This window comes from Dendrobates tinctorius, unplaced genomic scaffold (assembly GCF_039654945.1).
Source record: "Dendrobates tinctorius isolate UK_male_01 unplaced genomic scaffold, ASM3965494v1 ptg000003l, whole genome shotgun sequence".
Taxonomy (NCBI): Eukaryota; Metazoa; Chordata; class Amphibia; order Anura; family Dendrobatidae; genus Dendrobates; species Dendrobates tinctorius.
Genome location: NW_027361671.1, coordinates 55,797,681 through 55,811,554, shown reverse-complemented (window position 1 = coordinate 55,811,554; position 13,874 = coordinate 55,797,681). Strand labels below are relative to the sequence as shown.

The 13,874-nt window shown below is 43.3% G+C and overlaps 1 protein-coding gene across 2 annotated transcripts in view; it reads left to right on the top strand.

Annotated features, from left to right (window-relative positions):
- Window positions 1-12,937, top strand: part of TICAM2 (TIR domain containing adaptor molecule 2) — a 45,253-nt gene extending 32,316 nt beyond the window's left edge. For both annotated transcript variants that reach the window (XM_073553079.1, XM_073553011.1), the window contains exon 2: window positions 11,650-12,937. In XM_073553079.1, the coding sequence (XP_073409180.1) occupies window positions 11,676-12,323 (648 nt within the window). In that variant the 5' untranslated portion in view covers window positions 11,650-11,675 and the 3' untranslated portion in view covers window positions 12,324-12,937. The remainder of the gene's footprint in view (window positions 1-11,649) is intronic.
- Window positions 12,938-13,874: the final 937 nt, after the last annotated feature.

The window sequence follows — 13,874 nt, the reverse complement described above, 5'->3', positions numbered from 1 at the left end:
ATGAACGATATTTTCCGAGACTTTGTCGATAAATTTTTGATTATCTATCTGGATGATATTTTGATCTTCTCCAAGGATTGGGATTCTCATGTGGAACATGTTCGGACTGTGTTCCGGATCTTGAGAGAGAATTCTCTGTATGTCAAAGGATCAAAATGCCTTTTTGGAGTACAGAGAATTTCTTTTTTGGGATTTATTTTGTCTCCGTCAACTATTGAAATGGACCCGGCCAAGGTACAGGCCATTTATGATTGGGTTCAGCCCACTTCTTTGAAGGCCCTCCAGAAGTTTTTGGGTTTTGCTAATTTTTATCGGAAATTTATAGCAAAATTTTCTAGTATTGCCAAACCATTGACTGACCTGACCAGGAAGGGTGCGGATGTGTTGAATTGGTCTCCGGAGGCGGTTGCTTCCTTTCAGGAGCTGAAGCGTAGATTTACCTCCGCCCCGGTTCTGCTGCAACCTGATGTCTCACTCCCATTCCAGGTAGAGGTGGATGCTTCTGAGATTGGTGCAGGAGCGGTGTTGTCCCAAAAGGATCCGGTAACATCTAAAATGAATCCCTGTGCTTTCTTTTCCCGTAAGTTCTCTTCATCTGAACGTAACTATGATGTGGGGAATCGGGAACTGTTGGCCATGAAATGGGCATTTGAGGAGTGGAGACATTGGTTGGAGGGAGCCAAACATCAAGTTGTGGTCCTCACTGACCACAAAAATTTGATTTACCTAGAGTCGGCTAAACGCTTGAACCCTAGACAGGCTAGGTGGGCCTTGTTTTTTACACGTTTTGATTTTGTGGTCTCTTTCCTTCCTGGAACTAAGAATGTCAAGGCAGACGCCCTCTCTAGGAGTTTCTTTGCTGATTCTCCTGTGGTGACCAAGCCTGCCACCATCTTAGGCGAAGGGGTAGTTCTTTCTGCCATCTCGCCCGATTTGAGACTTGCTCTGCAAGAGTTCCAGGAGGACAAACCTGAGTGTTGCCCCAGTGGAAAGTTGTATGTTCCTGACCAGTGGAAGAAGAGAGTGATGTCTGAAGTTCATTGCTCTGCATTGGCTGGTCATCCAGGTATTTTTGGTACTAGAGATCTGGTGAGTCGCTCTTTTTGGTGGCCCACCTTGTCTCATGATGTCAGGAATTTTGTGCAGTCCTGTGGGACTTGCTCCCGGTCTAAATCTTGTTCTCGCTCTAGTGGGTTGTTGATGCCTTTGCCGGTCCCCAGGAGGCCATGGACCCATATTTCAATGGATTTCATCTCTGATATGCCGGTCTCTCAAAGAATGACTGTTATTTGGGTGATTTGTGATAGGTTCTCTAAGATGGTTCATCTTGTACCACTCCCTAAGTTGCCATCTTCCTCTGAGTTGGTGCCTCTGTTTTTGCAACAGGTGGTTCGCTTGCACGGGATTCCTGAGAACATTGTATCTGACAGAGGAGTTCAATTTGTGTCTAAATTTTGGAGACGTTCTGTTCCAAGTTGGGAATTCAGTTGTCCTTCTCCTCTGCTTTTCACCCTCAGACCAATGGGCAGACAGAGAGAACAAACCAGACCTTGGAGTCGTATTTGAGATGTTTTATTTCCGCTGATCAGGATGATTGGGTTTCATTTTTGCCCTTTGCCAAATTTGCTTTAAATAATAGAGCTAGTTCTGCCACTTTGATGTCACCTTTTTTTTGTAACTTTGGGTTTCATCCTCGATTTTCTTCAGGGCAGGTGGAGCCCTCTGCCTGCCCAGGTGTTGACACTGTGGTGGAGAGAATGCACCAGATCTGGGACCAAGTGGTGGATAAGTTATCTCTCTCCCAGGAAAAGGCCCAGCGGTTTTCCAATCGACATAGGACCATTGGTCCCCAGTTTAAGATTGGTGATATGGTGTGGTTATCTTCAAAAAATATTGCTATGAAGGTGGCTTCTCCTAAGTTTAAGCCTAGATTTATTGGACCTTACAAGATTTTGGAGATTATTAATCCGGTCTCTTTTCGTTTGGCTCTTCCTGTCACATTTAAGATCCATAATGTGTTCCATAAGTCCTTGTTGAAGAGGTTTGTTGAGCCAGTTGTGCCTGAGGTGGCACCTCCGGACACTGTATTGGTTGAAGGTAACTTGGAATATGAGGTAGAGAAAATTCTGGATTCCCGTCTGGCTAGACGGAGACTCCAGTATTTGGTTAAGTGGAAGGGTTATGGTCAGGAGGATAATTCCTGGGTCTCTGCCTCTGATAGTCATGCCAAAAGATTGGTGCGTGCCTTTCATCGGGCTCACCCTGATCGCCCTAGTAGCGTTGTTGAGGGTTCGGTGACCCCTCCTCAAGGGGGGGGTACTGTTGTGAGTTCATTTTTCCCTCCGTCACTGAGGCCTGGTGAACTCCCTATTCTAGTGAAGGAAGGTAGTGAGCCTGATTATCAGACACCTGGGACTAATGAAGACGATTGGCTGAGTGGAGTCGCTGACTGGATTTAAGGCAGCCCACGCCCTTTCTGCCCTGCGGATGATTTCTCTGTGGACTCTTGGACACAAGTCTGATTCCTGCTCTCCTAAAGCTAAGTTTTCTGTTTTGCCTTTTTGCATCTAAGATTTGTTTTTGTTTTTCTTGCTTTTTGGATTCTGCCACTCCCTGCTGGAGTGTGCAGTGTTCCGTGAGCTCTGTCTTCTGAAGGTACCTGAGTGCTGATTTAGTTTTTGAAGCTTAGTTGCTTCAGGGCCATTTTTTATATCAGCTTGTTGGCTTTTGTCTCTGATAGGGTTTTGGCAGATTGCAGACAGTAGCCTTCCTATCCGTTCCTATCTAGGTAGTTTTTGGGTCCCGTCTTTGCTCAGCCTGTCTTTCTGTCTGTGTAAGTGTTTTCATCTTGCTTCACCGTCATTATATGTGGGGGGCTGCCTATTGCTTTGGGGTCTGCTCTGGGGCAGTTAGATTTCCCCTTTCCTTCTTTAGGCCTATGTATCTCTCCGGCTGTGATCGAGGGGTCTAGGTCATCGTAGGAACCCCCCACGGCTACTGCTAGTTGTGTTGATAGGTTCAGGGGTCTGCAATCTGATAGTTGCCAACTTCTCTGGTTTTCAGGACTTAGCTAGCATTTCTGTTTTTGCCTCCTACGGTGACTCAATCATAACACAACTGGTGTGATGAATCACAACCTTAATTATTCTAAATAGGCTTGTGTCACGAACATCAAAACCACCATACCATACACGGATACCAGGTGTCACGGTCACGTGTGTCTGGACGCAGCGAGTACCGCAAGGCGAACCCATATGACACACGTGACCCTGGATACACCGCCTCCAGTGGGTGAATTTAAATAATAAACACGTGCAGCTGGATACACCGCCTCCATCTGGCGAATTTAGACATTACAAGTATATACAAGTCTGGAAACCCCGCCTCCATTTAAACAATAAGGGAAACCTGGGAAACATTAACAACGGTGGGCCCTGCGATAGGGAATAGGGAAGTGGAGACCTCCTGAGCTCCCCTGAGCCAGTGTCCCTGCACTCCTAACGTTCCCTATGCCGGTTCCGCACCGGGCACACACAGGAACCTTAAAACCCTAGCTCGCCCCGACCTAAACCCTCACTAGGGAATTGGTCGGTGCGGAAACTAATCCCACCACTGCACTAAAACACACATGAGGAAAGATGACAAAACAGGGGAAACACCACTTAGCTTTGCTCTGTTGCGTACGCTCCTAGCAACAGAGCCCACACCTGCGTGTGTTTTCTCCACCCGGATCCATCACCATAACTGGATCCTTCACCATAGTGCAGCCTTGGAGCAGAGTCCACCACCAATTGCAGAAGTCCAGTAACAGAGTCCCAAAGATGAGTTCAGCTCCTGCCCAAAAAGTCAAGCATGCTTGAGTCCAGCTCTCAGCAACCAAGTCCCGCATGCTGAGTGCAACTCTCTCAATAGCCACCACTCCACCAAGCCACGCAAGCACTTCCTGCTGACACCATAAACTGTGACTCCACCACGCCATGCCAGCCCTTCTTGCAGACCACCTAGCTGCCACTCGTCCCCTCTGGCTGGGCTGCGCAGGACTCATGTTCCTTCCTCACCCCAGGCTTACTTGCCAAATGAACACACAATCAATATGACCAACAATGATTGCACACACCTGGCACTCTTTTATAGAGCCTAACACCTGATTTGTAATTAAGTGCACATTAAACCAAAGAAACTAAAGTGCACTACCGCTCACCACCACCGGGACAACTCAGAATGAACGACACCGCGTGGGATAATTCTAATGGCCACTGGGGGCAATCACATCACTTTGGCACCTAGCCAAAGGAAAAAAGTTCACTTATCCATTTAACTTGTCAGATCCAGCCTGGATCATGACACCAGGAATGTTTGAAGATAATTTTTTTTAAAAATATAATTTATTAAGCAACATTCAAAGATTACATAATATAGGTGCCCATGTATCAATCAAAAAGGGTGGGAGTGAACACAAACAGCCAGGTCACAAAATTAATTATATGTAAAATGCTAGGTGGAACATAAAACTCATATATCCACGAATGCTCCTACGCCTAATAAAGTTGCACAAATTTATAAATATTTGAGAGCAGCTTGATCAGTAAATCAATACATGTAATGCATTATAAAAAATGCATCATGACGCCTGACCGCTGCTTGCCATAAAATGTCTATGTGCAAACAAAAGATGGACTTGTATCTCAATAAGAGCAGAAACTAAATAATGCAGGGTTTTTCCTTATTGGAAAAATAAGCCACCATTATATGCAAGACATGTTAGAGTACTTGTGATGCTGTGTCGGGACCCACCACGTATCCCCTGACGCGCGTTTCGGCGTTCCTTTTTCAAAAGGGGTGTGTCACGAACGGCGCCCACCCGCGGTGCATATGACTCAGATGTGACTGTAAAAGGGGACTCCACTTCTTACACTCACTCATCCACTCACCTATCGCAATATGTTGACAATGAGCTCAGCCAGTTCACACATCCACACATCACATCTTTCTGCTACCACTCACCATTTTGATAGGCTAGCGAGACGCCTTCCCGGGGTGACACAACTAATTTTCCCAAGCACCTAATAGGTACTTAACTTGCACTGTGGCAAACACAGTGTTACACTACCAGCTATACTTTCCCACTTCGGGGTTGTGGGTATGTTTTAAGCTAAAAGAACAAACTTATTACATTTTAGTTAATATACAAAATGAGTACAGTGCTTTCAATGTTGCAAAGAATAAAATAACAAAAAGACATACATAAAAGCAAATAGCATGTAATAAAAAAGGATAAACAAAGAAACCTGTGATGCTAGTCACTACCCATTGACAAAGCTTGAGGCAGGGTAGTCATAGGTTTCAGGGTCAGATACTAAGAGAGCACGTCGAATATTAAAGGGTCAAAGACAAAGGTGTAGGCATGTTGTGGTCCGAGGTCAAAATACTAGAGAGCAGATCAGGGCAAAGTGACAAGGAAATTGGATGTCAGAACGACATCCAATGTCAGGTAGCAATAGATCAACAAACAGAACACAAGAATAAAAGGCAAACAAACATCACTGAGCAAATTCTATGAATGGCAGAGATCTGAGGCTGATAGCTTAGCTAAGTAGCTGGGTAACCACTTAGATCAGAGAGCACCTGAAGGAAGCTCAACACCTCCCAATCTTAAGGGGGCTTTACACATAGCGATATTGCTAGCAATATCGCTAAAGCGTCACCGATTTTGTGACGCAGCAGCGATATTGCTAGCGATATCGCTACATGTGATACTTACCTCCGACCGGCTCCCCCCGCTGGCTATCGCTGATCGCGTGAGATCGTCCAGGATCATTTCTCGTTGGCTGCTTCCTGCTGGGCTTCCTGCTGGCGCCGACGAGCGACGCATGGACGCGAGCGGGAGAACCTCATCATCTCCGCGTCTGAAAGATAAGTAATGACCGCTGCTGCGTCACTACATCACTGGTGAGTCTGCCTGTTTGGCAGCTCACTAGCGACCATTTAGCGATGCACTAGCGATCCTGACCGGGTCATATCGTGGTCGAGATCGCTGGTGCATCGCTAAATGTAAAGGGGGCTTTAGTTTGGATGGATGAGTGGTCTATCAAAATGCCAACAGCCCAGCACACCTCTGCACTAGATTGAACAACTGAGCTGTCACTCACTGCGTCCATGTCACACTGAGTGGAGGAATTGTAACAAAATCTCTTATGTCTTAGATCAATGATCGCTTCTTTACAGAGGCGATGCCACTGAAAGTTTTAACAGAACTGCAATAGACATTGTTCCTCCTATGGTTTTTCTGGATTAGATACTATAAAGGGTCTCATTCACATCCCTTGTCCCTCCTCCTGGTCAGATGAGAAGAGGATGGCTAATTGTCTGCACGGAGAGATGGAAGTAGGACAAAATTTTAATTTATATCATATGCTCCCAACCTCCTATTGAAATAATATGACCCCCCCCCCATATTTTTTAGCATACTTTCACAATCCTAAACACACCACACAGGAGTTTGTCAGATTCATGGTTAAGGTTGATATCACATTTCAAACCCGAAAATCCTGCTGCTTAAGATAAATTCATGGATGGTGTTGAAGGGGTTGTCTGGTCTAAATCAAAAAGTCCGCAGTCACTCTGTGTGAATGCAGACTTATGAATAACAGTATGGAAAATTGTTAAATAGAACGTAATTCAGAAAATTTAGCAATATCAGTATATTTTGACGATCCATTTCAAAAAGATTTCTGGGAATCAATTCTTACACTTAACATTTTGTTTAAGAATTATTTGCCTTGTCCTTACTCTGCGAATGCACGTGGTTCATCATCTCAATGAAGTCAGGTCAGGTAGGTACGTTAGGCAAGCAAAATCATCATTCAATGAATATATTAATTTCACAAATCCAAATTGAAATTTATCTCCTGTGAAGTACTCTGATATTTTTTTCCAGCTACTCTGTCCACGAAGCGACCAAGAGCTACTTATATGGTAACTAGAGGTGTGCCCGGCACAGGCCGCAAGCCGCGGTCTTTCCTGCCGGCTGTGACGGAGGTGGGTGGGCCGGCAGCGGCGTGTCCGGCGTGGGGGGGTCCATCGGCGGCGGGTCCGGCGGCGGTAGGGGTTCCGGCGGTGTCCCGCTGGTGGTACTGTGGAAGGGCTTGGTACCACCAGCGGGTGCCATATTGAAATACTAATTCACTTGGGTATTTCAATATGGTGGTCGGCGTACTTCCGGTCGGCGCGGTGGATTATGGGATTCGGGGACATCCAGACGGAAGTGGATGTCAGACAATTTAAGGCAATTATATATATAGATGTACAAGTAGAATAGTTATAGGAGAGGAAGAAAAAAGTTGTCGGATCACACAGCTGAATACTCAAAAACAATTCTTTATTTCACACCATCATAAAAACGTGTAGATATATCCACAAATAGATAAAAACAGAGTAACATTCTTATGCGTTTCTGAATGTATGACTAAGAAAATTATGATGGTGTGAAATAAAGAAGAATTGTTTTTGATTATTCAGCTGTGTGATCCGACAACTTTTTTTCTTCCTCTCATTGTGATCCGACGATCAGACGGAATTTTTTGGATCGCTGCTGGCAAATTCAAGGCTACCAGGCACATTGACATGGTGAGGCATTCCGTTTTTCCCTGTATTTTTTCTGTTGTTAGCATAGTTATAGCTTTGTGAATGTGGAAGGCCGAAATTGGCTGCATCCTTAGTGACAGCCAATTTGGTACTTAAAGACCAAGCCAATTTTTACAATTCTGACCACTGTCACTTTATGAAGTTATAGCTCTAGAACGCTTCAACGGATCCCACTGATTCTGAGAATATTTTTTTCATGACATATTGTACTTCATGTTAGTGGTAAAATTTCTTCAATATAGCTTGTGTTTATTTATGAAAAAATGGAAATTTGGCAAAAATTTTGAAAATTTAGCAATTTTCAAACTTTTAATTTTGCACCCTTAAATCAGAGACTGGTGTCACACAAAACAGTTGTCAACTTTACAGCAGCATAATCTTGGAAATAAATTTTTTTTAGTTAGGATGTTATAAGGGTTAAAAGTTGACCCGCGATTTCTCATTTTTCCAACAAAATTTACTAAACCATTTTTTTTACGGACCACCTCACATTTGAAGTGACTTTGTTGGGTCAATACTGTATAACAGAAAATACCCAAAAGTGACACCATTCTAAAAACTGCACCCCTCAAGGTGCACAAATCCACATTCAAGAAGTTTATTAACCCTTCAGGTGCTTCACAAGAACTAAAGCAATGTGGAATGAAAAATTAACATTTTACTTTTTTCACAAAAAATTTACTTTGGTACCATTTTTTTAAATTTCACAAGGGTATCAGGAGAAAATGGACAAGAAAATTTGCTGTGCAATTTCTCCTGAGTACGCCAATACCCCGTATATGGGGGAAAGCCACTGTTTGGGCGAATGGTAGGGCTCAGAAGGTAGGGAGCACCGTTTGACTTTTTGACTGCAAAACTGACTGGAATCAATTGTGGCGCCATGTCGAATTTGGAAACCCCCTGATGTACCTAAACAGTGGAACCCCCCAATTCTAACTCCAACCCTAACCCCAACACACCCCCTAACCCTAATCCCAACCCTAACCCTAACTACAACCCTAACCCTAACATACCCCTAACTAATCCCAACCCTAACACTAACCACAAACCTAACCCTAACACACCCCTAACCCTAATTCCAACCCTAACCATAATCCCAACCATAACCACAGCCCTAACTTTAGCCCAACCCTAACCCTAATGGAAAAATGGAAATAAATGCATTTTTTTATTTTATTATTTTTACCTAACTAAGGGAGTGATAAAAGGGGGTCATTTACTTTTTTTTTACTTTGATCACTGTGATAGGGTTTGTCACAATGATCAAAATTAACCAATAGTAATGGCGCCCACCATTTTCTTCCCAGAAGAAGACGCCACCAGCATGGGAAATTCACGGGTGGATGCAGGGACACCGGTGGTACTGGGGGGATCGGGGGAGCCCATTTCTCCCTCCTCTGATGTGCGATCACATCAGAGAAGAGAAAAATTAAATTTGAAATCTGACTTTTTTTTGCGCTTGCCATTTTTCCGTTTATAACGGTGATCGCAACACTTGGGTTGGTAAAAACTGTCCCGAATCACATTCTCTGGGGTCCCAGCTACCCCCGATAGCCAAGACCCTGGAGAAATTCTGACACTTATTTTCAGTGCTGTTAAAAAGCATATCGTCAGTTATTAAGGGGTTAAAAGGTTAAAGAGATCAAAGGAAAGAGACATTGTTGGCTGAGCTGTGTTTTAAAGGGGTTATCCACCCAGTAGAAATTAAATTTACCACATCTCAGAATGTTCTAAAATAACAAAAATATCCAACCTCGCTTCACTGATTCCATCTTGATCTGGTTCCAATGCTTCTGGAGCCCCATCAGCCTCTATTTTCTGCTGCTGGGAAATACGACTTTTGCAGCCAATCATTGGCTGTAGTGGGTCACTGCAGTGACGTGTTATTGGCTGCAATGTAGAACCTGCAGGAACTTGAGATGTCGCCACGGACAGGAGACAGATCAAGAGTTAACAGGATTTTATTAACAACAAATACACTTCACTCAGGGAGTGGCAGGGCACGGAGGGGTATAATAGGACAATGGACAGGAAAGGGAGTTTGAATGGGGCAGGACAGGGACGAACGATAGTTCAGAAGGAAAAGGGAAAAAACTTATCAGTCTGTAGTATTCTTGATTGCAGCGTCTCGGTTCTCCAATGGTAGCACCGGCAACACCGGCACGTGACGTCTCGGAGGTGTCTGTAGAGAATCGGGTTCCAATCCACAGAGCAGAAGATCAGTCTCTGAAGGGTGCGGGAAGCTGCCGTACACAGGAACTCCACACGCTGTGCTATTCCAGTACAGGTAACCGCTAGTGTGAGGCTTCACACTGTGGTGTATGGGGAACTTGGCTGAAGGGCTCTGGCCTAGTCACTTGTTGCTTGGAGTGGGGTGAGAGCGTTACAGTCTCTGGTCTCGTCCGTGAGTCACATCCCAGCTCAGAGGATAGCGGGGAACAGGCTGTCCATAGACTAATTGCAACGGACCTGTGTGCAGGTAAACCGTCACGTCGGCCTGCGCTCATGTGGAGTTCTGCCTTCACGGCCATCACTGCACCCGACTGCCTGCCTCGGTTACCCACCTGCACTCTGACTCTCTTCCCACACGCAACGCTTTTTAACTCTGCCCCGCCTACCTCAGTCACATGTAAGGGACAGTCCCTCTCAGTTACCCCTGATCTCATTCTTCCTCTTACAGCAGTAGAAATAGATACAGGCGGAGGACTGACGAGAGACCAGTAGCTGGCTGCTGTCTTTACTTTCATGTCAGAGCAGAAGTCCACATTTATGAAATATTGTTGCACAGCAAACGATCAGTAGCCTCTGATTGGCTGCAATGCTCACATGACATACCGATGTCACACAAGAGCCTGAAGACCCGGCTCCATCATTGCTGGAACAGAGCCAGTGTGGGAGGGGAGTGTAAGCTTTTTTTATTTTATTTGGGGGGACTCTGGCATTTAAAGATCGGGTTGTCAAAGTAGTGGACAACCCCTTTAAGATACCAATCCTCAAGAACTTTGGGCCCTTAAGACTTGATAGAGTTCCCTAAAAACAGAAATAGAGACAAGCAGGAGATTTAAAAGGCAGAATCGGAGCAAGCGGGTTAAATGCAGTGAGAACTTTTTCTTTTCTTATTTTAGAACATTCTAGATGAAAAATAAACAACTTTTCACTAGTTGGATAACCAATAAAAAGGGTTTGCAGGATCAGAAAAATGAATCTGTTGTTTTTTCATAAACATTACCATTATATGTCCATGAGCTATAAATGATACATTTTTTACGTTATTACCTAAGGCCGCCACCCTTCAGCCCCATGTGTTGGAATTCTAAAATGCTGGGCATATAACTACAATACGCCCTGCAAGACAAAAAATAATACTTTTATTATGCTAACCTACGGAGCTGTCCGGTCCGGATGTATCATCCTCACGAAGCACAGAAGGAGGACGACGTCAGAAGAAGAGAGGAGGCACCTGACCAAGACCAGCGACGCCTATCGGACTGGAATGCTGTCATATGGGGCTGAGAGGTGGTGGTTATTTGGTTAACTGGTGACAGGTTCCCTTTGAAGGAGTTTTCCAGTTTCAAAAAGCCTGTTGCATAGTTTGTTTAAAAAATAAATTGTGCTAGTTGACCTTCCTAGGTCCAGCGCTGGGTCTCCACCAATGTTCTGCTGCACTCACGTCACATTGCCAGAGCTGCAGCCAATAGGTGAGCTCAGCGGCTCTGCCGGAATAGACAGCACCAGCCGCTGACTTCGGTGATTGTCTGCAGCACAGATGACATAACATCAGCCCTGCAGACCATATCACACACTGGAAACAGTTACTGGGGAGAGTAACACAAGCACAAACAAACTGCACCTCGGGGACAGGATTTTTCTGAAACTGGAAACCCCTGTTAAATACATTAAATACAAACATTTTCAAAATCAGCACTATTATATACAAAGTTGTTGCTATCTATTTAATACTAAAACCATTTGCCAATACTGTAAATTATTCTGTTTTTCATTCAGAATTACACTTGATATTGACACCAAAAATGAACGCCACGGCAGGAAAAAGTAACTGTGGGAATCGGAGACCAGATATTGAGAATGAGGAAAAGCAAAATATCCCAGAAGAGTATCATCCCTCACATTCATTTAGTAAGAGCCGTCCACAGGAGATGTCAGCCTCCACTAACTCCATCAATAATGCAATAGATGGGGTTATCTTTTATAAGTTTGTCATCTTACATGCAGAGACTGATGAATCGGAGGCAATACGACTGAAGAACATCCTACAAGACAAATATAACATCAGGCCGGGAATCATATTTTCAGAAATGCCTGCAGGACAACAAATCCTCACAAACCTTGACAATGCAGTGAACGGATCCGCTTGGACTATTTTATTGCTAACTGTAAACTTCCTGAGAGAAACCTGGTGTGAATTTCAGTCTCATGCCACGTTAATCAATTCTATTCACATGCACCATAAATATAACTCTGTGATTCCTGTGAGGCCAAGAGACAATTACCTTCCAAGAGAGAAGACACCATTTGCGCTGAAACTCATTAATGCATTAGAAGAAGGGAACCCTGAATTCCCAAAGCAAGTAGAGAAAACCTTCCGGGATAGCCTGTACAAGAAACAGTATGACATATGGAAGGCTGAGAAGGAAGATATGGAACATCCAAGCCAATAAATAGTGTCGGACTCAATGGTTCTATATGATGGGATTATTACCACGGTCTTCTACAAGTTAGTCTAAGTGCTTCTGGAGACCCAAATGATGGTCTTGCATTAGTTCACCAGTTGAGATATTTTTAAAATGTCATCAAAGTTTTGTCAGTGTCAGTTTTTTACCACCAGAATTTGGTTCATCAATTTTTCTTAAATAAAAAAAAATACTGATGGAAATTTCATAACATTCTCATAACAAATATAGCAAGAAAAATGGACAACGCAAGAGATGGCATCCAAATGCAGTCAAATTTTTTTCACTGACCACATAGACTTGCACCAGTGATATAGATCGGAGACCCAGATTAAAATCAGACCATTTTCAATGATTTTTTATGGTCCACTCAGTCAGCAAAAATGCAGAACATGTGGACAGCGCCATGGACTCTATTAGGTACGAGTTCTATCTGTGAAAAAAACGGATAGAACTCGTACAAGAAAAACGGAAATCTGAATGAGCCTCAGTGTCAAGAAACTGAGTATTTGCATCAACAAGCTGTAATGAGGTTTTGTTCATACTTTTGTCAGGTTTTTCTTGCTTTGTGCACTATTATATTGAGTAAAAAATGGAAACTTCGCAGATCCATTTATAAGTTAATGGATACAATAGAAAACAGATCATTCAGTTAAAAATAAACTATATCTGGGATTGGACAATAGCTGGTTAACCCCAAAGAAGAGGTGGTCCTTCCCTCATGTGGAAAAATTAATAATTTTGTCATATATAAAAAGGAAGATCAGGAATTAAAGCGATTGTCCACTGTTGAGGACATTTTTGTTTTACTTAAATTAAAAATAATTTTTGCAATTGGGATTTATTACAAATGTTGCACTGGCAATTCCAGGCTCTTTGTTTCCTGCACATTCTACTTTAATACTGCAGCAATAGACAGTGCAACAAAGATGATATAGAAGAAAAGCATATAACGGTTTTAACGAAACCCAACTACAAAAATTATTTTATGTCACATTTAAGTAAAAAAAAAAAATTGTCCCAAAAGTTGGACAACCCTTTTAAACTAAACTTTTGTTTAGAGACATGGCACTTAAAGCAGTCTTGTAATAAAGGGTTGGTCTCAAAAAATTAAAATTATATAACTTGGTAACATAGTACCATAGTATTTAAGGTTGAAGTCAGACTTTAAGTCCATCTAGTTCGACCCATAGCCTAACATATTGATCCAGAGGAAGGCTAAAAAAAACCCATGCGGCAACACTAAGCTTCACATTGGGGAAAAAAATTCCTTCCCGACTCCACTTAAGGCAATCAGACTAGTTCCTTGGATCAACGCCCTATCAAGGAATCTAGTATATATAACCTGTAACATTATATTTTTCAATAAAGGCATCCAGACCCTTCTTAAATTTTAGTAGAGAGTCACTCATTACAATAAGATATGGCAGAGAGTTCCATAGTCTCACTGCTCTTACAGTAAAGAATCCGCGTCTGTGATTATGCTTAAACCTTCTTTCCTCCAGACATAGAGGATGCCCCTTGTCCCCGTCACAGGTC